Source organism: Phaenicophaeus curvirostris, chromosome 18 (genome assembly GCF_032191515.1).
Source record: "Phaenicophaeus curvirostris isolate KB17595 chromosome 18, BPBGC_Pcur_1.0, whole genome shotgun sequence".
In the NCBI taxonomy this organism is placed as follows: Eukaryota; Metazoa; Chordata; class Aves; order Cuculiformes; family Cuculidae; genus Phaenicophaeus; species Phaenicophaeus curvirostris.
Window position 1 is genome coordinate 298,085 of NC_091409.1, and position 27,763 is coordinate 325,847.

Genomic DNA, 27,763 nt, shown 5'->3' on the forward strand with positions numbered 1-27,763 from the left:
GATGTGACTTCAAATGAATTCTTATTCTGAAGGTCCTCTGAAAAATATGCTGCGCTTGAATGTTTGCTAAGGACAAGTAAGTGACCAATTTCATATTTTGACTGTATGTACCTTAATAGTTTTTCCCTTACCATTTTGAAGACTACAATTTACAAAGAGAGGGGAGGAAAGAAAAAAGAAAAAAAACCAGAAAAAAACCTTACTTTACTATTGCCAGAAAGTGAGTTTTCTGAGTTTTTCTTGTGGATTCCTGTCTATGTAAATGAGCACATGAGTTGCTTCTGTGGCCAGTCATATAACGGAAGAATCTTTTCATAGTTTCAAGAATATTTTGAATTAAAAATTTCACTGAGAAGCTGTCATACCTTTTATATATGTGTATTTGAGGGAAATGTAAGTTTGAAATAACAAGTTTTTGCTAAGAATATGGAGTTGCTGAATGGTATGTCCTCTGGTTTTATTTATATCAAATAAATTTTAAATATTTGGGGCTTCTCTTAGCATAAACCAGTTAGTTTATTACAGTCTAAGTCTTAAAAATCTGTGTCAATTATGTATTTGTTTTTAGAAAGGAGGATTATGTTTAATATTTGAACATTATATACAGTTAAAAATTCCAGACCATCTTCGTGATTCATTAAGAAGGACTGGTTTCACTGGTTTCATTTAATTCTTCATAATAGGCTTATTCTGGGCAATGCTAAGAGCCAGTTTATGCTTTTTCCCTAGTGAATTTTTCAAACAAGTAATAAGCTCAGACAGAAGACCTTCCAAGCATGCAAGATGCCATGAGTACATGTTATTTAGTACAGGGAAGAGTTGGTGGTTTCATGGGACCTACAAAGTGCTAAAAATACTTTTATGAAAATAGTGATTTTAAAAATTAAGTGGGATATGTTTTATATTAATCTTGTATGGTTGTGCTTTGTGGGTTGGGTTTTTTTTTTTGTGTGTATGTTTAACTATTTTGGCTGAACAAATTAAAACCCTAACTCTGAAGTATCAATTGTTTGTGGTTTTGGGGCCCTGTTAGGATAGAACCTTCCCAGGTGCCATATCTGATTTGGTGACTAGGAATTTCATCTTCGGCTACTGAGAACACGGGCATGAGGGAATTTTTGAGTTGGAGGAGGAAAACAGTGTATTGAAAGGCAAACTAGCAGAAAGTCAACTAAGTAATGTTGTTAAATTAATTGTTTCCCAATTTGTTTGAGGGTGAAGTGAGCAAGATCAGGGAAGAAACATCATCTCAAGCTGAAACCTTTCTGCGTACTGTGCTTAATAACTCTCTATGTCCTTTTGACTTGAATGCTCACTAGGAAATGGCTTTAGGATCTTTCATGATTTCAAACATACTGTATTGCCAACATGCACATCTTTTCTTTGGTAGTCTGAAATGGAATTTGCCTGTTAAAATACTGAAATCCTGGCAGGCTGAAAAATGCTAGTTCTAAATGCTGATGATTTTTTAAAAAATTCTATGGTTTCGTTTGAAAGGCTGTACAGATATTGTTGCAGTGGATGGGACAATGATCACAAGAACTCATTTTACCTGTCATGTGTCAAAGCCAGTACCTTTATAACAATCCATCCATGGTTTTCACTGAGAAATGAACAGATCTGACATGTGAGAAGTATATAGCGCATTGCAAAGGAGGTAGACAGATACATTTTATTAGTGAGGATGTTTGATGAAAAAGACAAAGTATTCTAAGACAGTGGGATAACATTTACACTTACGTAAAATTGAACAGAATTATTTATGTTTGCCTGGTTTTATGTAGTAACTGAGCTATTCATTGAGTCAAATAAAGCAAATTTGTAATTTATTTTAATTACACAAGTAATATTAAGAATTTCACTGTAATTTTTTCCCTTAAAAATGGGAATGAGTTTCACTTGTGTAGGTAATGCTGTGCAGTATAATTAGCAGAGGAGTCTTTCTAGCCAACATTATAGGTTCATGAAATAGTGCTGTTGCCTGTTAGCTCAGAAAGTAAGTTTATAAAGATGGCTATGTTAAATTTTGTGGCTTTTAATATGAAAATGCATCAAAGCTTTAACTTTTGAAAGCTGTGGTTTGGAGCTGTCTTTTGAAAGACAGACAGATTTGCTTCGGGAAAACTCCCTCAAACCCCCAGAGTAGATTTCCTTCTGGAATGACTTTTTATCCCATTAGAAATCATAGGTTCATATTCAATGCACAGATATAACACCTGGTACATTTTAACTGGTCATTTCTTTCATGATTAACACACTCAATGATGGCTTCTTTTGCTAATATTTCCTGTAGCAGAGAAAGTAGTTTGACTGTTAACTCTTCGTACTGTAAATCCATCCGTACTGGGAAGCAGCTTCTGTTATTTCCGTAGCTAAGCAGTTACAGGGTTGTTTTAGGCATTACATGCCTTCTCAGCTTGTAATGGCACTCCTGGGGAAAGGTAAATACATGGGCAGGAGCTCAGCATCTTCAGGCCTGAATAAATCCCCACAAGCTACTTGGTATAAAAGTAGGGGAACAGCCTGCAGAGATTACCTGATTTTTTCCTTCCTTCTCCAAGGTTCTATATTAAGGCACTAAAAGGTTTTCTTAAATAGAAGCGTTGTGTTCCCTGATGTGTACCATGTTTCTGAGACGCAATGTAGTAATTTTGATTATCTTTTTGATCACACTGAGTTATCTGTCGGTGCAGGTAGGTGTTAAACCAGAAATGACATTTCCATTCTGAATCATTTAATGCAACCCTGTTACCTGCAAAAATACATTCTGGAGACATGTCTGTCCTAGCTCAAACTTTCAACTATTTAATGTATATTAAATCTTTCCTCCTCTGAAACAGAGTTTACTCTTGGCTTCTGACACCTGTGCTGTGCCCACACCCTTCCTCAGCTGTCCTTAACTCTTGTATTTTAAGCTTTTCCTTTCTGCAGCAGCTCTTAATGCTGCAGCTCTCCGCTCTGCCCGGGAATGCCATGACAGGAGGGAAGTGCCGATCCTGGAGCATGTGCATGTGTCGCCTACAGGGTGGCTCTGGGGACACACTGGGGAGGGCTGCGGGTGTAAGACCTTTGGAGTCATCTGCTCTGTTTGTGTCAGCTTCAGACAATCAACTGCGTTTTGCATGATCATAGCCTCTTTCTGTAATCTGTTTTTGAAACTGCTCACTTGTGCAGTGAGTATTTTTTCATTCAGCTGCTTAATTGAAGAAAAAGGCAGTTTCGGTGCTGTACTGTCATCTAGTGGTGTAACAATTTATTTGTCTTGGACTTCACATAAAGTGGGATGCTATAAATGTACTTGAGGGGCTTTTGCCCTGAAGGAATATATGAGTGAATAAAAATCTTCAGAGTTGCTCTTCTATCTCTCTGTACATTGGGTTTTGTCTTATTCATCCTGGTTTTCTATCAAGTATTTAGACGTAAACCCAACTTCTCACCTGTGCAGTCCATGACCATAGTTATGGAGCTAGGAATCTTTTGTAATTGTTTATTTCAAATGCAAAATTTTTTTGTTACTGTTCTGAAACTCCTGTAAGCCCCCTGATTTACTCCTGAAGATGACAGTTATTTGTGGCTGCAGTGGTCAGATTGCATGAAAAGAAGGGGACATACAAAAGAGGAAATTCTATCAAACATTTTTGTATTTTCGGTGTCCTGGTCGTGTGTCCTTCATTGCCTTAAAGTATCACTTGGATTTTTTTTTTATATAATGGCATCCTTAGTATTTAACTACATTTTGACATAAATAACATATGAATTTACCACTTTCTTTTCTGATTATCTAAACATACACAAAAATACTGAGAATCTTTTTGATTTCTGGAAAAATTGGAGCAAAATTTTAAGCATCTCTGAATCAAATGAAATGCTTTTTTTACTTTTATTTTTGCTTACATTGATAGAAAGCTTTGTAAACCCATATTTTGGCAAAATACAAAATAGACTTAAAAAAAATGGTAGCCAAATGCTATATTTAATGGTAAGAAAGGTGAATGGATTTTCCAGTAAAAGTACTTGTAAATAGAAATAAATAACTTACCTGGGTAAGTTCTCCATGTTTTGAATTATTTTGAGACATTCATTCACAGTTCTTATTTTATCGCTTTTAGTTGCTGATGCGTGGTCAAGATGAGTGGGTTAGGAGAAAACTCCTTGGATAGCTTGACCAATGAGTCAAGGAAGCGCAAGCCGTTGCCCTGTGATATACCAGGTGCAAGGTAGGTTTATATAAACCTCTTTCCTTTTTTGTGTTTTGAGTTTTAAAAAGTATTTTTCAAGTTTTCATTGCAATGTATTGTAAGTTCTAACTAATCATTTTGTTCAGTTTAAAAATTCTCTAGGCCATCTTCAGTTGTGCGGGTACCAACTTACTGTTATGAGTAGCTATGCCAAAGCTGATGAACTAAGCTCTGTAACTGGACTCTTGTGGAAGTCTTATAGCGTGAATATATAAGGAATACAGATGGAAGCTGTGATTGAAAAGCAAAAGAAGAAAAACTTCTTGCTTCACAGAAATTTCAAAGGCAGCATCTGCTGTCTGGTAGCTGATTGAGCAGGCTTCATTTCAGGTGGTTGTGGTCAGCACAGAACAAACACCGCAATAGATCGAGTGCTTACTTCAACTTCTGTTTCTCTAGACTAGTTCTGTGCACATTCATCTTGTATTTTGGCATTCTGTGCTGTCTTCCTGCCCCTCACTCAACTCTGACAGAAATCCTTATCTGAGGCACTCGGTTTTCTGTCCTCCTCTAACCTCATTGTTTCCACCACATATTAAGTGTTCTGCATTGTCCTTTCACTGTTTCCATGGAGTATTAACCTTCATTAAATTTGTCTTGTTTTACCAAAATACCAGGTGTCGTGTGTACTCATATTTCTCCCTTTTATGTACATCCCCACTGTGCCATGCTAATTATTTCCAACACGCAGCAGATTGTGTATGAGATCCTCAGTCTCCCACTGTATCCCAGTTATCTCCATTCCAATTTCTCTTCTCGAGTGGCTCTCTGACCATTCAGGAATTCTCCTTTTCAGTTTGTAACCCTTTATTAGCTTTATCTTTCAAGCCCCTGCTTTGTCATGTATTTGTTTTCTCCAGGGTTGGTCCATGCAGATTTTCCTAACTCTCACTTGGTTTCTCCTCAAAGGATATTCCTTCTCTGTTGGTTCTCAGTGTGCCTCTTCTTGCCCCTTCCCTTTCTCCTGAGTCTGTCTTTTCCTGCTCTTGACATACTCTGTGTATGACACTGTTCTCTCTGTTGGTTTAGGTTGTAGGTACTGTCTTTAATCTATAGGGGAAAAGGAGTTTCAGAGGGAGGCTTTATCTAGGAGCAGTAGGTTGTCTGGGATTCTGCTTTTCTTTGATGTTGAAGTTGCGTTTTTTTCACCGATGCCTAGAAATTTCTGAGATATCACATTCTGTAGTCATCTTATTACAAGGAAACCAAAAGGATTTCATAGAATGTTAAAATTCTCTTTCATTTGTCTAAAAATTATAAACAATTTTTAAGTAATTTTTGAGGTTAAACTGTACTTCCTGTATGAGCATTACTATTTTTATTACATTTGGTCATAATTAGAGGAGGATTTCTGGATGAATAACTTTCCCATATCCTCTTAAGATAAACTTGTACTTAAAATCCAGAAAAACTGAACAGCAATGTAAAATAATACACACACGCCCTTCAGATATATTTTTACTGGAAGAATAACTGTTACCTAGGTTTAATAGGTAAGTGTTACATGCAGTACATTAAAGTTCGCAGAGTGAGCTGTGTATGAGATATATGTATATATATAGTATATGATGTTATGTAAGTATATGAAATTATTTTCTTGGTTCCTAGTCTGACCTGCAGCGGTGAGAAGCGTCGACGTGAGCAGGAAAGCAAATACATTGAAGAACTGGCTGAATTGATATCTGCTAATCTGAGTGACATTGACAACTTCAATGTCAAGCCAGACAAATGTGCTATTTTAAAAGAAACTGTGAGGCAGATTCGACAGATAAAAGAGCAAGGTATGGTTCCCTGCTAAGCCAAAATAACTGAATAACTTAATTTTCTTGTGATTCCTTTTCCAAAGTGGCAGTTACTTGGGAAATCGAGTCGGGTTTTTCACAACAGCATGTAACTGAGAAAGCCTTCAGACTCTGACTTCGACCAGACTTTTATTATGCCTTAAATAGTTTTCTGTTTCAAAACAAGCAAGTGTTTACCACTACTTTTACTGGACATAAAGGCTTTAAAACTTTGGATGGCCTTTCTTATCAGTTTCCTGAAACCACAGCTAAGCTAATACCATCTGCTGGTACAATACCCTGAATACCCACTTCTATGAAGAACATGTACTCTTGTCTGTTGTTTCAAGGGACTTCATGCTTAAAGAGAGTTTCATGCTTTTAAATTAGTTTCTTAAAAAATACATAGATTCTTATGGGGCACACCTCCAATCAAATATATTGATTTTTATAGCTATTTTCCCCTATTATGTTTATATGCACTTTGCTTTGTTTTATTGTGCAGTTTAAGACATGCTTCCTAAACAGTATTGGACTCCATTATACTTAAAATACACATAGCTTGCAATCAAACAATTAAATAGACACTGCTTTTCTCATTTGTGCTTTTCTTTGCCTTTATTCTAATGCTTCCTAAAATCTGGCTTGTAATATTGAAATGTTGTCTTCTTGTAAAACATTGCTTTACTGAAATGTGTCTTTGGGGTTTCAGGAAAAGCGGTTTCTAATGATGACGATGTTCAGAAAGCTGACGTATCTTCTACGGGTCAAGGAGTTATTGATAAAGATTCATTGGGACCTCTTTTATTACAGGCAAGTACAAATTAGACCCTAGTAAATCTCTATGAAAGCAAATGCTTACAGCAGGTGAAAAAGTTGCAATAAAGCCAGCGATCCTATTGTAACGAGTAGTATGCAAGAACTATACAGAACTGTGTTTGAAAGGGTCAGACATAAAATCTATCATGTTTTCTAAATTTTGCTGAAATTCTCTGAAGGAAAGAGAAGAAAAACATTTGGCTTTTTCTCATGTTCTTGCACTTTACTTTCTCCAGTGTCCAGTAACCATTAGCAAACTACATCTAAAGCAGTGCTTAGTAGTAATGCAAGGAATAGTTTACTTTTTTTAGGGGATAGGCATTAAAATAAATGGATGAGGTTTTGCAAAGGCTAGAGGTTTGTGATGTGTCTTGGGGCTTGTGTTTCTGAACTGTGAAGCATTTTAAACAAATGTTGCCATCAGGTAATAACCTGAAAATAATTCTGTTTAAAGGTACATAGCAGGTACCTTTTCTTTATGCCTAGAAAACCAGTCCCATAATTACAAGTCCATTGAAAAGCGTGTTTGCAACTTAATTATTTTACATAGATATCTAATGTTTTGTTTAGTAAAGAAAATACAGTATTTTAAGATATAAATAGACTCTCTTATTGCGCACTGAAGGAAATGTCTTTGTGTTTTACTACTTGTTCATACTGAATTTCTTTGTGTTTCAATTTGCCAGCTATTGAAATAATATTATAAATTCATTATCTTGTGTTCAAATAAAGCAAGAATGAAACAAGAAGGCTGGTTATCACAGTGAAAGAGCTCAATGGAATAACAAATGAACAGATTAATTTTTAATGCTGAAATCGCTCCTTACCAGATACGATTTTCCTCAGAGAAAAACGTAAAACTTCTGCTCTACCCTTGAAAAGAATGCATGTATTGCAACTGGACATTTATCACCCACATAGTTCTTAAACTAAATTATGTTCACAGTTAGATGGTGTCTTATGTGATGGGTTGTCATGTTAATATTTAGGCGTTGGATGGATTCCTATTTGTTGTAAATCGAGATGGGAACATAGTATTTGTGTCGGAAAACGTCACCCAGTATCTGCAATATAAACAAGAAGATTTGGTGAATACAAGTGTCTATGGCATCTTGCATGAAGAGGACCGGAAGGACTTTCTTAAAAATTTACCTAAATCTTCAGGTAATAAAAGTTGATCTACTGTGCTGCTATTACTGAAAACAATCGGAGAAGAAAAATACCACAAATATATGTGCTGGAAATTCATGCTGTGTTTAGCCTTTGCAATTTGTTGACCTATTACCAAAGATACTAAAGGAACATGTTTGCTAATGCCACGAGACCGGCTGAGGGAACTGCTTGATTTTGAAGTGTGTGAATGACTTTTCAGCTCTCCTTCAAGTGACTGAAAGGGTTATGTAAGGGAAGGAGGTTTTTTCACTTGGTTGTCAGTACTGCTGTTTTATAGCAACGGGTAAAACAGGTGGTATATTGAGAAAGCACCTTAAAAATATTCTTTGATCTCCCTAAGCTAGTAACGAGGTATCTAAATTAAGAAAAATGAGTTATGGATTGATTTTGTCTGAAAATCTTTATCAATTCTTACTGTGTCCTTTTAAGTTAATGGAGTTACTTGGACCAATGAAACACCCAGGCAGAAGAGTCATACATTCAATTGCCGGATGATGGTGAAAACCTCTCATGATCTTTTGGAAGATGTAGGCAGCCACCAGGATCTACGTCAAAGATATGAAACTATGCAGTGCTTTGCTTTATCTCAGCCAAGAGCTATGATGGAAGAGGGGGAAGGTAGGAAATTTTATGGAATTACTGTGCTCAAAATAAATCTCTGAGTAAAGTGTCCTGGTATTTGATATGTGTTATGAAATCTGTAGCTTCAGCAATCTCTTTTTTTTTTAAGAAAGAAGGAACAGAATGCAAAACTTCAATTTTTATTGTTTATACTTCCATTTTAACATTGAAAGACACCAGCTATTAGGTTGTTTTTTTTTTAATTACATGCTTTAATAGGATAAAACGGGAGAAAAATTAAAAAGAAACCATTCTTTTCTAAATACAGATTTGCAATCCTGCATGATTTGTGTGGCACGTCGTATCACTACTGCAGAAAGGGTATTTCCAGCAAATCCAGAGAGCTTTATTACAAGACATGATCTTTCAGGTGAGAAATGTACCCAAAATAAAGGTATGAAGGGTGTGAAGGTTTTGGTTTTTTGTTTTGGTTTTTTGGTTTTTTTGCTTGCATGCTCTTGTTTTTTGCAATATACCCTTGTTGGCGGTGGCATATAACAACAACTGTGGGACGCATTTTCTGTCTCTGTGCTAGTATGCTATTGCTTGGCAGCTTGGTATAAAGCATTACTTGTGTTTTAACTTGGCAGCATTTCAAGTGGTTGTCATTGTGCTTTCCTTGACACATAAGAAATATTTTAAATCATAACTGAAGCTAATGAAAATTCTTTAGAGTGCTTGTATTTTTATACAGTACATGAGCTAATATTTAGTGTTTTATACTGTTTAAATTAAAATACTTATAATCAAGTGGGGCTTTTTCAGATGCCAGTTAGTGTTTATGATGTTCGTTTGTGGATGTAGTTTGTGGTCAGTGTTCTTGAAAATTTTACTGTGTATGCATCCTTTGGGTGCCTGTAAACAGAGACCAAAGTTACTGTTTTCTAAAGGTCTGGCATTAACGTGTGGGTGTTTAACTTCCACTTATTCAATTAATAAAATCTCTTTGAATACTAATGTTTTGACAAGCAGTATTGTATTCTCATATGGTAGGTAATTCGTAAATGCAAATTCTGCATACTCAAAACTTGGTGTTAGGCTGATGAGCAAATTAAAGTGGTGATATTGGAGTCTTCTGATGTGTACCATATTTATACAAAAGGTTTGACTTAGTCTGAAAGAACTTGACTTCTCTATTTTATTTCCTGTTAACAGGCAAACTTGTCAACATTGATACTAACTCATTACGGTCTTCCATGAGACCTGGCTTTGAAGATATAATTCGTCGGTGTATTCAGAGGTTCTTATGCCATAATGATGGGCAGTCATGGTCAAACAAACGCCACTATCATGAAGGTAAACATCTGTTTGCAGTGTTTGATCCTACTGCTTTTCCAAATGACTGCGTATTTTTTCTGAAAAAACATAATTCTAAATTCTGCTTGTGTTCTTTTTATTCATATTTTTGTTAGTGTTAATTGCTGTGACTCATACTTAAAAGCTGAAGGAAGATGACCTTGAGAAATAGGAACTCTGATGGAAATAAATTTCGTTTTTGTTAATCTGTTTTGATAATTTTCATGGAACGTATCAGATACATGATTTGGGAGCCTGAAGCAAGCTGGTTTTCCACAGATGGATATAGTAATGACAGTGACAGCTATATTTCTGTAATAACATGTAATCCTTAATTATCATTAGCTTGTTATTTTTATTAAAGACTAGTTTGACTTTCTTTTTATTTTAATTCATTCTTTCTTTTGTTAAAGGCTAGCTCATTGGAAGTGGTAACAGTTGTGTTGATGCCTTTTTCTTGTTCAAGACACAAGGGCTCATAATATTTTCAGTGTTCCAATGTTATGTTATTTGAAATGCTAATTTGATAACCTTGATAGATAAAATGAAGTGCAGCCACTGGCTTCAGTAAGAAAGATAACATTTTCGAAGTTTTTTGAACTCCAGTCCTTGAAGGACTCACAAAGCAATTCAAATAGAGGGGATGTTTAATAAAAAGAAACGCATTCTGATAGAAAATGGAGTTTCCGTGCCATTGCAAGTTCTACTTAACTGATGAAATAAATTCTAAATTAATGAGAAATTTGGAGCTCAGATTAGAAGCAATGGATTCTACATTTTTTTGATTGAAATAAAGCATTTAAAGTTCAAAATACTTCGTCTGAAAGCTTCCAAGTTTCATTTCTATTCCATGTTAGTTTTCTTGTATAGTTAGTACAGTTAATTTTTAAGTGTTGATTAGTGCATGTCCTCAAAGAGAAACCATGGAAACCTACTAACCTAGATCTGGAAGTCTGTTAATAGATGTGGAACTTTGACAGCTGTGAATGGTGAGCACAGAACAGTACAGCACAAAAATAGCACAAAAAAATCTTGTTTGTTTTTATTGTCTCTCTACTTAGCAGAAAATGTGGAATACTTCCTTTCTCTGAATATCTATCTTGGGCATGTCTATTTGATTTTTTTTTTTTTTTTTAATCTTCATCAAGTGAAAGGCTGTGTGTTAAAATTCCATAGAGTGTGTATTAATAATTCTTGGGGTTTTAAATATGAACTATATTTGTGTATTTCCTTTACAGCTTATACACAAGGTCATGCTGAAACACCATTGTATCGGTTTTCTTTAGCGGACGGTACTATAGTCACAGCACAAACAAAGAGTAAACTATTTCGAAATCCTGTAACTAATGACCGCCATGGATTTGTCTCTACCCACTTCCTTCAAAGGTAAAAATCAGTGGTATCTGTCATTTAAGTGTCATAGCTTTTAAAAATATACCTGACCTTGAAGATACCTGAAAAAATAGTATAACAAAATATTTTATCTGGTTAAAACTCAAACAGAAGCAGAATAACTTGGGAAGCAGATTTGCATAGCTTATGAATAAATGCATCACAAATGGGACACTCCTGACTTAACTGTGTGGCAGAGAGTCAAAAGAGAGGTTTTTCCTTAGTACCTGCATGGAGCCACTCTTATGTCTTCATTATTCTTTTCAGTTAGCATTTATAGTGATGAAATACGGAAAACAGAAATGCTCAGTTATATGCTTTGTCTTACTCCCTTCAATTGCAGACCAATTAAAAGGACAACAAAACCCCCTCAGATGCATCAGTGGTGACTCAAAGTTAAATGTACCTTACATAGCACTTCCTGTGACCTGTTCTCGTTGATTACAAGAATAATTGAAATGCCACTCTGGAGGGCATCTGTCTGCTTCTGGCATTAAAGTGCCTCCAGACGCCGAAAAATACGTAGCTGAAAAGTAAGATTTGTTCAGGGCATCATTAGTGTGCGCAGTAGAATGGTGTCATGCATTGGCTCAGGAAGGGGCTAAAAGAAGGAAGATGTTTAAACTGATAAATCAGACCGACTGTTGAAAGCCTTCTGAAGGAGCGATACTCTACGTGCTTCTAACACATATCACCTGGAGGACCAAGTGCTTCCATAATGAATAAATTGATGGTGATATTTAGTTCTGCTCTTGTGGAAGCTTGAATTCTCACTGCTCTTTTTGAAAAAATAGTCAGAAAATTATTTAATAATGTTATTCTATCTTTGAACCCTTGACTCCAGATAAGGTTTTAATTTGTTTTCTTGGGCATTCTGGGGATGTTGTTGAACTTGCAGAGAACAAAATGGATATCGGCCAACTCCTAACGCAGTTGGGCAAAACATCAGAACAGCCGTGACTGGAAACACAAATTCTGTTGGTGGTCTTATGAACGTGTCACCTGGTCAAGGCATGCCAGTGCAGAACAGGAACTATGGGATGGGAGATGCCAATGCGGTGGGTCAGCTGAGCAGCACTCGATATGGAGGCCCTGGTACTATGGGGCCGGTGAACTCTGGACCTGGAATGCAGTCTTCTGCTTATCAGAACAACACTTATGGGTTAAACATAAATAGCCCGCCACATGGCAGTCCTGGTTTAACTTCCAACCAACAGAATCTAATGATATCTCCTAGGAATCGAGGGAGTCCAAAAATGAGTTCACACCAGTTTTCTCCAGTTACAGGTATTTTATTTTTGCTATAAGCTCTTCTTTTTTTTTTAAGCTATCTTTTCTCACTTTTATCTGAATACAGTCTTTCATCCTTTCTAGCAGTTTTTTATCACCTTGTATGTGTTACTTAAAGGTATTATACCTTACGTCATTGTAAAACTTTATTTTCAAATAATTAGCTTAATGTGACAGTCATGCATACTCAAAGGAAAAAATAGACACAGACTGTACTGTAGTCTAATAAGTTTGATATCTATTATGTGATACAGGTATGCACTCTCCAATGGGATCTGCCAGCAATACCAGCAACAGCACCTTCTCTAGCAGTTCTCTTAGTGCTCTTCAAGCCATTAGTGAGGGTGTTGGAACTTCGCTTTTATCAACACTTTCTTCGCCGGGTCCAAAATTGGATAATTCCCCAAACATGAACATAGCTCAGCAAAGTAAAACGAGTACTCAGGACTCCAAAAGCCCTTCTGGTTTGTATTGTGAACAGAACCAAGTGGAAAGTTCCATCTGCCAGTCAAACAGCAGGGATCTCCTCATTGAAAAAGATAGTAAAGAGGGAAATCTGGAGGCACCTGAAAGCCAGAGAGGACCATCTGAAAGCAAAGGGCATAAAAAACTGCTTCAGCTCCTCACATGCTCCTCAGATGAAAGAGGACATTCTGCAGCATCAAACTCGCCTTTAGACTCCAATTGTAAAGAATCTTCTACTAATGTTACCAGTCCTTCAGGAGTTTCCTCATCGACATCTGGAGGGGTATCTTCCTCCTCAAACATGCATGGCTCGCTCCTACAGGAGAAGCATAGGATTTTGCATAAGTTGTTGCAGAATGGTAATTCTCCTGCAGAGGTAGCCAAGATCACGGCTGAAGCTACTGGTAAAGACACGTATCATGATGCTAGTAATACAGCCCCCTGTGGGGAAGGCACTGTCAAACAGGAACAACTGAGCCCAAAGAAGAAGGAAAACAATGCTTTACTAAGATATCTGTTGGATAAAGATGATGTTAAAGACCCACTTTCCAAAGAGCTGAAGCCTAAAGTAGAAAGTTTGGATAATAAAGTGGGACAGTGCAGTAGTTCTACAATTCCTACTTCTAGTCAAGAAAAAGAGATGAAAATAAAAACGGAGCCAATGGAAGAGGTATGGTATAATGTAAAATGATGATAGTGAACAAGCCAATATTACAGTGAATGGCTACAAATAGAACGCTTTTAGTATGCGTGTATAAACATCTCTAATAATGTTCTGTGTAAATTGTGTGAAAGGATATGCTCAGGTTTTATTGTGACTGAAAAAGCACAGATCAAAAGAACTGCTAAATAAGCAGATGTGCTGTACTGAAGTCCTGGACTACTGTCATCTTGAAGGTATGGTATGATTAATGTAGCATATATTCACAAATTATTCCTTTAAAATCTTTAAAACCTGGAATTTCACAGAGCACATGCTTATTTTTGTGTATTATTAGGAAGTGAAGCTGTAATTGCCTCTAATATCAAAAAGTGAAACTTACATGATTTGTTTTGAAAATATAAAGAATACACAGAAATGTGTAATACTTAAAATAGCTAGAGATTGGTTTTAGTTCACTCATTGGTTTTAACATTCTTTTTTTCCTTAGGTGTGGGAAAAAGTTGTTCCAAATACATAGATATTCAACATTCAAAAAATATACGTATACTTATTTGTTCCAATGTTTTTAGAGTTGAAATTCCAAGAAACACCATGATATAGCAAATCAGATCAACATGGAACAATGCCTCTGAAAGCAGAGTTACACTTGTTAGGGACGCTTGTTCTTAAAATTATAATGTGTAGATAATATTTCTTTTGTGTTTAGTTCCTAAGTCACATTTGGAACTGCTTCATAGTAAATAATACTGGTCAGTATGGCAGAGTTTACTGAAAACATGTTGATATCTTAGAACTGGGATTTCCAAAGTCAGTAATAACTATGTAAATAAAAAATTACTGCACAGTTTTTATATTAGGTAATGGCTGGCTAGGAATGAAACATCCTATTACCTTTTTTTGGAGTGCCACTTATAGAAAACTCGCTATCAACTGTGTTAAAGTACCCAGAGCATAATTGTGGTACTCTCTCCTGAGATCTAATGAACATATTCAGAGGAGCTTGTATTATGGTGATATGCATCCACTATACATGCAGTTCTTTTTCTGTTAAAACCACATCTGATTTAAAGACAAATTTTGAAAGCTTAATTCTCACATCGACCAGAAAAATCTGTGGGTACTTTCCATGCGTTTTTGTTTACCAGTGATCATATTAGGCTTTCTGTGTCTCTATGAATAACTTGCTTATCACTCAGTGGTACGTTTTCTTGATGTTGTTTGCCATCATTAGTGTTTTTATGTTTGTAATTTGTGATGACTGAAATTTTTATATTCATAAGTGCTCCTCTTATTATTTATGTATACTTCCAGTTTCTTCCAATTCTCAAAATTTGCTAAGCGAAACACTCTAAAATGTAGCTAAATGATATCTGGAGAGATAGCCCAAGGTACTGTCAGCAAACTAAAACATTTGTCTTTCAGTTATACCTTTTAAGATTAACAAGTATCTAAATGAAAGCTGAAGAATAGCCGTAAGGTAGTAAATAACCTTGGTATTTTACTGCTTCTTTTTCAGATGAGTGGAGACTTGGATAATTTGGATGCAATTCTAGGTGATCTGACTAGTTCAGAGTTTTACAATAATGCTATGTCTGCAAATGGAAATAACCTTGGAACAAAGCAAGTGTTATTTCAAGGAAATGCCCTATTGGGTAAGGAATTTAATTTAATACCACTTTGCTTTTAAATCAGGATTTTCTTCTTACCTGATGTAAACATAATGCATCCTCAAATCCTTAGAGAATACTTTCTTGGTCTTCTAGATCTTCAAGGACAAAGGTAATGCAAAATGGGGAATTGTACTATTGACTTGCTTGACAGCACTGGTCTGCAGTTTACACAATGAATAAAGTTAACTTCAATTCTTTATTTTATGGTTTCTTCTGAGCTTGCCTAACGTAGGTTTCTCAGAGACATGACATCAGGAAAAACATTTTGTGTGTTGTAAATTAAAACTGAAGTTTTGTTCCTTACAAATGACTAGGGAAAATAATATGGGATTGGTGGCAAGCTTTTGATTTCCCACTTACTCTGTGCAAAACCATCCTGTAGCCTGCAAATTTTAATCATTGCTCCTCCCTGACATTGGAAGGAACACCCTTCCTTAGTAGGAAACTGTGTAGAGGGGAAAGATAACCTTGCTAATAGACTCATGTCACTGCAGTTGCCACTTTCTTTTACAATGCTGGTCATCTCTTGATTGTGTAGGCCAATAGACTGCTGAGGGAAACGAAGGTGAAACATGGATAATGAATAATGTAAAAAGAAGTACAAGAACATGTGAGGCCACTGACGCTCCTGCTGTGGAGCACAGTGATTTCTGGGTTAATTAGCCCGTGTAGACTCTGCTCAGAAACACACTGCTGCTGGATTCAACATGTTTCAAACAACCATTTGACTTGTTTCTATCTCCATGTCAGAGTTAGCCAAAGGCTGGGCAAGTTCACTCGTATATATCAAGGAGTCTGTAGTACTGCTGTGTTTTGAAATGTTAAAAACATGGTTCATTATAGAACTTGCACTAAAATGAGCCTTTTTATGTCTAGGGCCAAAGGGAACTTCGTTTGGCTTTTCCTGTAAAAGGTCTGAACTACGTACTAAAAATGTGGTTTGTGTAGTGAGTACATAAGCAAAATAACTATTTTTGATTTGTTTAAGATCACATGTATGGACCTGTAAATAGATCAGACTTCTTTACTTGTTATTAATATTATTTTCTATTTAAAACGCATAGTTGCACAAATCTTTTAATTCTTTAACAGGTATGAGGAGTCCCCAGTCCATGCAGGCTACCCGCCCATCTTTCACCAGAGCCATGTCCTTAGACAGTCCTATGGGCTCAGGTGCTCAAGTGAGGAATGTCAATGCGTTCTCCATGTTACAAAAGCAAAACTTGATGGGTGAAAGTCCAAGGATGATTGAAAACCAGGAAAATTTTGGAGCAAATCTAGGTTTGTTGACTGTGTTCAAATACATCTCATTATGAAAGAAAAAGCTCTTATGTAAAAAATGTTGCAAGATAATAACATGAATTTTGATTAGAAGAAGCTTTGCCGTTAAAGGATGTTAATTTTGCCATCAGCATGTTTTATTTACAATACTTTGTTCTTGTTTAGAAGTTAAATTACTGTTTTCTATGTCGAATTTTGAATTTAAGGTATATTTTTGATATATAGAAACAAGAACAGGTCCAGAGAAGAGCAACGAAGCTGGTGAAGGGGCTGGAGAACAGGCCTTATGAGGAGCGGCTGAGAGAGCTGGGGGTGTTTAGCCTGGAGAAGAGGAGGCTGAGGGGAGACCTCATTGCTCTCTACAACTACCTGAAAGGAGGTTGTAGAGAGGAGGGTGCTGGGCTCTTCTCCCAAGGGACAGGGGTCAGGACGAGAGGGAATGGCCTCAAGCTCCGCCAGGGGAGGTTCAGGCTGGACATTAGGAAAAAATTTTTCACAGAAAGGGTCATTGGGCACTGGCAGAGGCTGCCCAGGGAGGTGGTTGAGTCACCCTCCCTGGGAGGTGTTTAAGGCACGGGTGGACGAGGTGCTAAGGGGCATGGTTTAGTGTTTGATAGGAATGGTTGGACTCGATGATCCGGTGGGTCTCTTCCAACTTAGTTATTCTATGATGCTATGATGGCAGTCAGTCATTGATATTTTAAATATATTTAGATTAATATATTTATTTGATTTAGAATTTGGCATGGTAAGCTTTAGATGCTTTTGTAGGAGTTAAATGAATTGTACTGTCGTTGGCAGATGTCCTCGCTGGTAAAAAAAAACAAAACCCCATAAAAATAATTCTAAAACCAGAACATGTAATGTATTCTAAGTGAAAAATTATTGTATTTTCTGCTCTTCATTGTAGCAAGTGCTCCCAACAGAAATGTAGCTATGAATCAGCATCAGGCAGGAGACTGGGGTTTGCCGAACTCAAAGGTGAACAGGTTGGAACCTACAAGTTCTGCTTCGATGTTGAGACCAGGACCTGAATTCAGTGCATCTCTTCCCAGGCCCACAGTGGGTGGCTCTGTGTCTGGGCTGCCTGTTCGCTCTAATAGCGTACCTGGGACAAGACCAATGCTACAGCAGCAAATGATTCACATGAGTGAGTTCTTTACTTTTTATTGTCCTACTTAGCACAATTTTACAAGGTTCTTAGTAAGCATTCGTCATCAGAATCTTTTTGGTTTTGGTAGAATACTAGCTTTTCATCCAAAGACTTTTTGAGGTAAGGACTGTTATTGTTCTCTGACTGGGACATTTGATGACTTCTTGGTGTTCTTTTTGTTTTCTTCTGGTGATGCCTGTGTTTCATGCACAGATAATTCATGCTGAGTCTCCAGATTTTTTGGGGATAATTTCCTGTGTGTTTCTTTACTGCAGTACTTCTCTGCTAAATCCCATGAGCTAAATTTTATCTGTGATTATTTGAAGACAGTAGAATTCTGATCAATTTAATTCATTGTACTTGATATAGAAGTTTTTTTACTGTTACCTTCTTAGTAATTATGTTTTTTTAAAACATTTTCTTAAGTATTTCACAATTCTTCTCACAGGGAATATCCAAACTTCACATAAAACCACATTGCAAATACAGTTTCTCTTAAGTATTCATGTTTGTGTGTCTGAAATATGAAGAGTGTACTTTCTAATGTGCCAATGCTGGCATGCCCCAGAAGGGCTGAAGTAGACAGTGGCATTCCTTTTTTCCTTTCTTATGCAAGGCTACTGGAGCTGTTACCAGTTCTCTTAGACAGAGTTACTGTTTCAGTGGGACATGTGGATATAAGGCTAAATTGGGAAGAAATCTGTGCAGTCCTGCCTGAGTCAAAATTCCTCAGCTTAGGTTCCTAGAAATCATTATTACTAGGTGATTCCTACAAATATTGGGAAATAATGAGGTGAGCAAAGCCCTGCTGTGTAGTGCTGTATCTGAACAGGTAGAAGGAAGGCCATACTCACAAAAAGCAAAATGCTGTCATGTACCTTCTGTTTCTTTTGATTTTCACCCTGTTTTGGAATTTAAAGTGCCAAATGTTGTTGATGTCACTACGACAATGTGTATTTGTTAGTACTCAGACTTCATCAGCTAGAAAACTCATTTTCTTGCTTGTAAAGTTGCTCTATCTGTCACATTCCTATTTTAGGGGTTTAAGGATTAGAAATAGCAACTCTGCTCTAACAGGGTAGCAGCTTTAGATCACTGTCATTTAAATCTGTGGTCTCTTATACTTCTGAATTTATCTTGAGTGTGAGTTTGTGTATGTATAGGCTTTATAGCATGCTAGTGGAAAGCTTGTGAAGCTGCTTAACAGTTTGTGTTATCATCTATAGTGCTTTGTGTGAAAACTGGGAGAGCAAAATGACAGCTTTTCTTCTAAAAAAACACCTAAATGTTTTACCTCACAGGGCCAAATGAGATAAACATCGGCATGGGGGGCAATCCGTATGGACAGCCAGGTCCATCTAACCAACCTGGATCATGGCCTGACAACATGCTGTCCATGGAGCAAGCATCGCGTGGTTCACAAAACAGGTAGAATTGAGGAAGGTTTTAAGACGACTTTAATACAACTGTTTACTGTTTGTCAGAAGAATTTAGGACTTGGAAAAAAATTAATGTTGCATATGCAATGGGGATAGTAGATTGGAGTCAGGAGTCTTATTTCCATTTCTGCTGCTGATATGACATTGGATGGCTTTCAACCCAGCTCCCCTGAAGGCACTGCTAACAAAATCAATGAGTCCTTCAATTGGGAGGCACAGAGAAAAGAGGTGGGAAAAACTGAAATCATGTCCTGCATGTGCAGAAGCCAGGAGAAAACCCAATTTACGTGTGTCTAAGGATACATTTTAGGACCTAAAATTGGGACTTAAGTTCTTATAGTGCTTAATGATCTCCAGGTCAGTATCTTATATAAAAACTCTGTATATGCCTTTATAGTCCATAATGGTTGTGATATTTTTATATTTACAGACAATTAGTTAGAAATTCTTTGGATGACCTCTTATGTCCGGCACCAAATATGGAAGGCCAGAATGATGAACGGGCGCTTTTGGATCAGCTGCACACATTGCTGAGTAATACAGATGTCACAGGTCTGGAAGAAATTGATAGAGCATTAGGAATTCCTGATCTTGTAAACCAAGTAAGGAAACACAAATTTTCAAAAAAACTGTATTATTTTGTTACTTGAAAAGAAAGTGAAGAGGGCCTCCACTTCCTTGACTTCATTTACCTAAATCTACCTTTGGAAGCTTCTACACTGAGTAGTGGGTTTCAGTGCATTATGAAAACATAAAATGGCATCTTCTTATCTAAGTTCACTGTAATACGCCTTGGTATAATAGGACTTTATTTTGGGGTATAAATAATCATAATTCAATAGGCAGAGATTTGTGTTGAGTTTCTTTAGTAAACTAATGTCAACTGAGTTTGGGTTGTGGAATATTCGACTGGCAGTGATGTGTTAGTGAGTAGGATGCTTCCATCTCCAGTTCCAGCTTGAATTGGCATGGCTAGCGAATAGGAAAAAGGAATTCTGCGAATAACTTGGAACTTGCTAATAAAGACAAAATTACACTGCTGTTTGTACAAATAGCAGTTTAAAAGTGTGGAAGGGCTTGAATAATGATATTGGCATGCCTGCGTAAGCACTGTGAGGCAGAACTGATTTTAAAAAAATCTATTATTAGTAACTTTTGCTATTTCCTTTGTCTGGAGACAAAACTAATAGTAATCTGTCCATGCAATGTTCTACCCAAGAAACTTTTGGTTGTTGTGTGCTGTGTTAGCTTTATCGTTTCTTTAGGAATTCCTACTTAAAGAATATACTGCTAGTGAAAACACTTTTGTATCTGTTGAAGGGACAAGGTTTGGAACCCAAACAAGATTCATTTCAAGGTCAGGAATCTTCAGTTATGATTGACCAGAAGTCTTCGTTATATGGTCAGCCCTATCAAGGGCAAGGGGCAGCAATGCCAGGAGGTTTTAGTAACATGCAGGGACAACAGCCATCTTTTAATTCAGTGATGAATCAGATGAGCCAACAGAGCAGTTTTCCACTTCAAAGCATGCATCCTAGAGCAAATGTGATGAGACCTCGAACCAATACACCAAAGCAGCTCCGCATGCAGCTCCAGCAGAGGCTTCAGGGGCAGCAGGTAATCTTTGGTCCTGCGTTTACACTTTCTTCTTGTTTCAGAATGGAATAAGGTGCACACACAGAATTGTGCTGCTCCACAGATATGAACATTGACGTTACAGCAGACTATTGAAAGGACAGATCTTTCATTTTGACAGTGCCTTTCACACTGAGTGCCTAATGGCTGTAGGAGTGAAAGAACCTTTATTAGGACAAGTGTTTTTCCTTCATCAGCCTTCTTAGCTACAGATTGGATTGGTTCCTGCAGCACACAACATTATTGCTACTTAAAAACAGTGCTCTTGTATGGTGTAGCCCTGGATGATGTCTTTATCCATGTTAAGATGTAGTATTTTTTCTGAATCTCACCGATGTCATTAAATGGACAGCCGCATTTCTCCTGTAAATCAAATGTTACTTCCTTTTCAGTATGTTTTCTAACTAATCGTTTGAACTTACTGAAATGAGGGTTTGCTTTCCATTTATTGATTTGATGACATTTTAGATATTTTTGTAGTATGAAAGGTGAGAGAATAGATACTGCCACATAGATCTTAACATTGCCTTGAACAATTGCTCCATGATTTCAGCTTTGAGTTCCCCATGTGAAAATGCGGCCCTGATATCAAATACAACGTACAAATAAAACTCAGAAAACTCAGATAGTACTGTGTGATATGGAATGGAAATATTTAATCCATGGGAAATGCTGTTTTCTCTTTGTTGTTTGTTTGTTGGTTGTTCTGTAACACTAATTCAATCTGTAATGGCTTTGGCATTCTGTAATGGAGAGGGAAGGAGGCAGAATTTTATTACTTTAAGCAAAGCTAGTGGTTATACTCTTCTGTCCAAGACATGACTTGGAACAAGTAGATAGTCTGTTATGTATTTATTCTTAAAAACCCAGCTATAGCTGCACTGTTTGGAGGGTTTTTCTTTTTGTCTCTGTTTGAGCTGCTTAACCATGTAGTTTGGTACTTCAGGTACATCAAACAAGGCAAAAATTAACCATTGCACTTCGTGGATTCAAGAGGTCTGTAAAGAATGCTTTTTGGAGGAATTGCCTTTACTGTGCTCAGATACTGGTATTTTCAAGCTAATAGAACTAAAATGTCTTTTTCCAAGTTTATGAATCAGACCCGTCAAGCGCTTGAAATGAAAATGGAAAATCCAGTCAGTGCTAATACCTCAGTGATGAGACCAGTTATGCAGCCACAGGTGGGATCACAGGTAAGTAGCTACTACAGTAGCCACTAGAAACAGTAATTCTTAAATGAACACATCTCTTGCATGTCTGTTTAGAATCTGGACCTTTCTTCATAGTTCCCCAGCATAGTTCCCTTTTTGGTTTGTTTTTTTTCCCTGTACAATTAAAAAGGGGTGGGTTTTCACCTCTCTTACTCATGAGATTTCAGAAGGATTTGTTCCTTAGATCATGCTATCAATATTGTGTGCCAATAGTCTTTTCCCTATTGGATATGATAGCTCATCTACTTTATAATTTGTTTAGCGCTAATGACAACTTAATGAAAACCTTTGTCTGGTATTTTGATGATTTTTGTACTGGCTGAGGGTTTTCTTAACTCTCTTCTGGTAATGGATATGCTGGGTTTTAGGAGGAGTGCAGGAAGTTTGACTCTGATGTGATTTCAGTTGTAAAAGTCTGTTCTAATATGATTTTTCTTTTCTTTGGGGGATAACAGCAAGGTTTTCTTAATGCTCAAATGGTGGCTCAGCGTAACAGGGAGCTAATAAGTCATCATTTTAGACAACAGAGGATGGCAATGATGATGCAGCAGCAACAGCAACCTCAGGCCTTCAGTCCACCACCAAATGTGACTGCCTCTGGAAGCATGGATAGTGCTTTGACAGGCCCACCAATGGCTCAAGTTCCTCCACAGCAGTTCCCCTATCCACCTAATTATGGTAATGGTGCTAACATGGATTTATTTTCTATCTGGTGTTCTTTTCCATTTCTTCTTTTATTATTAGTTATTATTACCTAAATACCAGTCATTCTGAGAACTTACTTCTACAAAAACAGATGGCTTTTTTTCCCTCCCATCATTGCAAGACAAACTAGGTGATGATAACTGGTATATTGTCTGTCTTTTGTCTGTTAAGGAATAAGCCAACAACCGGATCCTGCGTTTAGCAGAGTACCAAGCCCTCCCAACCCAATGATGTCATCAAGAATTGGACCCTCACAGAATCCTATGATGCAGCATCCTCAGACAGCAACAATGTACCAGTCCCCTGAGATGAAGGGCTGGCCGTCTGGAAGCCTGGCCAGGAGCAGGTGAACCTCACAGTTATAACCTGTGGCTCAAAAATTCTTCCATTTTGTCAAAAATAGAAGCTATGTTAAGTATCTTGCAGTAGGAAAAGGATTTAGAAGACGGAAAAGTAATTTTATCTCTGGTGCCAGTATTGTCCTTGATCCTGCTCTGATTTAGGAAATCGGCAGATTAAATGTATCTTATGCTTAGCGCTGTCTACTCATATTGGACCTCTGCAGTCTTTGTTAAGCGGAAACAACATTCTGTGTTTTGACTACTGAAAAAATAACTCATTGTGGGTGAGAACCAGAAAGGTTCAGAAAAGTATTGCAATGGATGGTTCAGCCCTAACAGAAGCCTCCAAAAAGGTCACAATAGGAAATGTGTACACATACTTCTGGGCATATCTAAAAAATTCAAAATTCCTTTTTGGAGTGCAATTGCTGTTTCCACGCTAAACAGATGATAGGAACAAGTAAATATAAAAATAGTTTTATCATTCACGTGTTGATAGCTCGTGTAGGAAAGGCAATATATCAATCTATAAACTTGGAAGGTAATTTTATTTGTCCTTTTGTGTTTCAGTTCTTTCCCACAGCAGCAGTTCAGCCATCAGGGAAATCCAGCAGCGTACAGTATGATGCACATGAATGGCAGCAGTGGCCATATTGGGCAGATGAATATTAATACCATGTCTATGTCAGGGATGCCTATGGGTCCAGACCAGGTGAGCTGCACATAAAGATTGATGAAAGATCTGTTGACTCTTTTCCTATTGAGTATGGTTTGCTTCAAGCCATTCCTCTGGCACAAGCCTGTTCTCATTTATCCTGTTTGTATTCACATCCATGGACCTACCATTTGTATGTCCCAAGAGATACTTTACTTTTGATGATTTTTAAGTCAAATCCATGATGAACCCAAGCTGCATGCTGTGATTAGCTGCTGACTTAGAAGTATCATAGGTAGGATCAAGGCTTAAACTGCACAAAGGATGCTTAAATGTTTCTGAACCTGGAGAAATCCTAGAGAGCAAACATGGAGATTGTGAAAAGCATCTTCAGCAGATGTTAAAGATTCTAAATAATAGCCCAAGGATCCTGGTGGTATGGGATCCTCCTTCTGTCAGAAGTTGCGGATGATACCCTTGTAATACCTTAGAATAGCTTGTGTATGCATGGCAAGAAACTATTGAAAATTTAGGCCTCTTATTTAAGGGGAAAATAAGCTACTAGTGAGCACTGCAAAGGTTGAAATACTAAATATGCTTTTGTTGTAATCTTCTCACAAAATATCAAAGGATGAGCAACATACTATGGAGATAAGTTAAATGTATTCAAGTCGAAAGTACCTCATGAAATTTTGTCCAAGGTACCTAAGGAAGCAGCCAAAGTAATCTCAGGACTACTAGGGGATAAGGGAGGTATTGGAGGACTAAGAGATGACAAATACCTTTTATAAAGAGGGGAAAAGGAAGGTGAGATGTCAGACTTTCCAAACCCACATGGCAATACTGTGGAGATACCCAAATAACAGATTCAGGAAAGTCTGGGACAGCATTTCTTTACAACAAATTTATCTTCAAATCAGAGCACTAAAATGCTGTTCTTCACTTAAAAACTGCCTGTTAGTATTTCTTCTTCCAAATACACTGCAATGACCGTTTTTTGGTTTTTTTTTCTTCAGTAAAGTGTTTTTTATTTCCTCTGATGATCATTTCTTCTTTGCTTTAACAGAAATACTGCTGACACCTAGAATCATATCTTCAAATGAGAATGCGCTGTGTTAATGATGCACTATTATTGTAACAGAGAGCTACGCATTCTTCATGGCAACCAGGATTGGCCTTAGGGAAAGAAATTATTTTTCCTGTCAGTCACGCGGATGTTCTAAGTTATTTCATTCAGAGGGGAAAAAACCCCAACAAACAACAAACCAACGGAAGTACATCTTAGTGGAAGCAGCCTCTGTATTATTGTATATTGTGGCGTACAAAAAAAGTCATAAATATTTTTGGCGCTCTGCCTCTAGAAATGGTAATTCAGCAATGGCATGTCAGATACGATGGGTAGGCTCCCCGTTACCTGCTCTATTTACTGTAGCGACCCAGAGCCCTTTAACTACAGGCAGAAAAAAGTGCCTGGAGAAGTCATGGTGGTAAGAATTTTCTGATTTCTCTAGTAAAAATATCTGACAGAGAATGTAGTTCCTAGCCTTGACTCTTTTATATTAATTCCTGAATATAAATGCTGCTTTTAATCTCTTACCCCCCCAGAGTCAGGATTTCCCAAGCAAAGTAGCAGTGCAAAATGAATCGGCACAGACTGGTCCAAAATCCTGTCCGTTGAAGCCAAGGGGTAAAAAGAGAGGATAATGAATTTAAATTATTTAAACACAATTGTGACTAATATTTACATATTGATGTGCAGCTGAGTGCACTTTATAAAAGAGTATATAATGGATGAATGCAATATCTTTGATATGGACTTAATATGAAGGTCGGGTGTGCTCATGTTCTTTCTCAAACACAATCTTAAGAATTATTTGAAAAGACTGCATAACGTAACGTTTTCTGTGTATAGAAATCAGAGCAATAATCCTTCATCTTTTTGAAAAGAACTTCAGAAAACTCAAGGCAAGGCACTGCAGTCTCAGAATTTTGCAGTCTTTTTGTGAATAAATTTTGTAAATATGATCTTTAAGATAATGTATTATATATATGACTTCTGTAGGTCACTAACTCATTTTTGCAGAGTTTGTGAGGCTAAATATTTAACAAAGTTGATTTCTGTAAACTCAGCGTAGTTGAGGTCCAAATAGAATTTCTTTTTTTTTAATTAAATTTAATGACTTTGAAACTGGGTGACTTGGGCCCACATCTTTCTCTTCTTTGGTCTTCAACGCTTCATTTGTTTTTACATCTCTAACATAATAGCTTTTTATAAAAGACCAGTTGTTAAAAGCTTTCTCCACCTGTGAACACTTTGTTACATTTCTTTTTCTATGAGGCAATTGGATAAAAAGCTCTGCATTGTATGGTGTTAGACTTGCCAGGACACTTGTGTCCTTCCAGAGTATGTTGCTTTTTCAGTTGATGAATCTGGATTGTGTCTTTTTTGGTCGATTTCAATGAACTCTTAAGTGTTCTTCAAAAAAGTTCGTCTGTTGCAAAATTTTGTTGTTACATGACATCCAGAAATCCTTAAGGATACTAAGCCACACTTTAACCAAACGTCTGCACCTCATTGGATGTTCTATTATAACAGTAATGAATGTATTTTCTAAGCAGGTTTCTCTCATATCAGTATTTAAGTCTGGTTACAAATTTATTTGTATTATTTGCTGATTGGCTTCCCTTCCCCCTTCTATTTTGGTTCCTTGAAATGCAGATCCCTTTGGAGTTTTTCCAGTTTCAGGCAGTTAGGAGTCAAAGCTCTCAAGTTTCATAAGGGACAACCCAGAAATGTTGAAGCTGTGTGGTGCTTCTGTTTTGTTGTTCATTGTGTAACAGAGAACTGACTTCTCGCAAGGGAGGAGAAAAAAAAAAAAAAAAAAAATATCTGCGTTCTTGATTGCTCTTTCTTGGTCCTGTAAGCAAGAGGTGGGTTTATTGTTCTGAATATTCAGTGATCTTCCATTTTAATAGAAATAACTTTAACTAGAAATAAGTCTCCAAAAGTTCATCCTTCGCATCCAGCCCTGTGTTCCAAAGGGAATGTAGAGTCAGTTGATCTGCTTCATGCAGGCCTGTCTCTGCCATTAGTCCCGAGTGCATAGGTTAGAGGGTAGAATTTGAGACCATCAGTCCAGCTCATGTGATTTTAATGCAAAACTTTTAAAAGCCTAAGGAACTTTTAGCTTTTTTATTCCTTAGAACATATCTGTTGAGTAAGTGCTGCCTCCTGAAGGCAAGAGGCAATAGTCCCTTGCTTTTTATATCAAATCAGTAGAACAATCTTTATACTTTGTAGTTGTTCATTCTCTTGATGGAAGCTACAAACCCTGTGCGTTCCCCAGGTGAGCTGTTAGTCTGGATATGCGCCTTTATACATCATGCCCTTCTAATTTTTTTAAAAGACTTGATTCTATTTATACACCTCTGTATAACTGGTACCTGACTGGTGTTATAAAGGATCATTTTCTCAACTGTGTTTAGAGTGTTGGAGCTTTCCAGTACCTACTTTTTTGCTGAATCCAAAGATTTTTAGTTTAAACTTGATTAAGGCGGGAGGGGGGTGTTTTTAAGATGCATCAATATTATCTCTCTTGGCAGCACTGATCCTAATACTGCACCTAGTCTGAAAATCTGCAGTAAATAAAACTGACCTTGAAATCTGCTGACATTTGGTATCTGCACAGATTCTGTTTTGGTTCTGTAGCAGCAGGTTTTTCTGAATGTTTTTTAAAAAGGACCTGTGTAACATTTTTCACCAATAGAACAATGAGCTGGTGCAGTCACTGCTGATCCCTGCTGCACAGCGAGCAGCGCTTTGCTACGTCTCTGTTACTCTTATGATCACAGAAACCATGTTTTTATAAAATTCACATGTATTTTTTTCCAATCTTGGCTTAAAATACTGCTTTTAAAGTTAGAAAATCAGAAC

At 37.0% G+C, this 27,763-nt stretch overlaps 1 protein-coding gene across 1 annotated transcript; it reads left to right on the forward strand.

Moving 5' to 3' along the window:
- Positions 1-27,568, forward strand: NCOA3 (nuclear receptor coactivator 3). The gene is made up of 22 exons (XM_069872136.1): positions 1-76; positions 4,110-4,217; positions 5,847-6,019; positions 6,732-6,832; positions 7,828-8,002; positions 8,441-8,629; positions 8,901-9,002; positions 9,788-9,928; positions 11,167-11,314; positions 12,219-12,607; positions 12,865-13,745; positions 15,256-15,391; positions 16,502-16,690; positions 17,601-17,840; positions 19,145-19,271; positions 19,713-19,884; positions 20,603-20,899; positions 22,006-22,110; positions 22,584-22,806; positions 23,005-23,179; positions 23,745-23,886; positions 24,896-27,568. The coding sequence occupies exons 2-22, from the start codon at positions 4,129-4,131 to the stop codon at positions 24,905-24,907; spliced, it is 4,206 nt and encodes a 1,401-aa protein (XP_069728237.1). The 5' UTR covers positions 1-76; positions 4,110-4,128; the 3' UTR covers positions 24,908-27,568.
- Positions 27,569-27,763: the final 195 nt, after the last annotated feature.

Bases quoted from the DNA above. Each gene is read 5' to 3' on its own strand.
- NCOA3 (XM_069872136.1), top strand. From the start codon at position 4,129: ATGAGTGGGTTAGGAGAAAACTCCTTGGATAGCTTGACCAATGAGTCA. The intron at 6,833-7,827 runs GCAAGTACAAAT...GTTAATATTTAG, and splicing joins TGGGACCTCTTTTATTACAG to GCGTTGGATGGATTCCTATT. The intron at 8,630-8,900 runs GTAGGAAATTTT...TTCTAAATACAG, and splicing joins TATGATGGAAGAGGGGGAAG to ATTTGCAATCCTGCATGATT.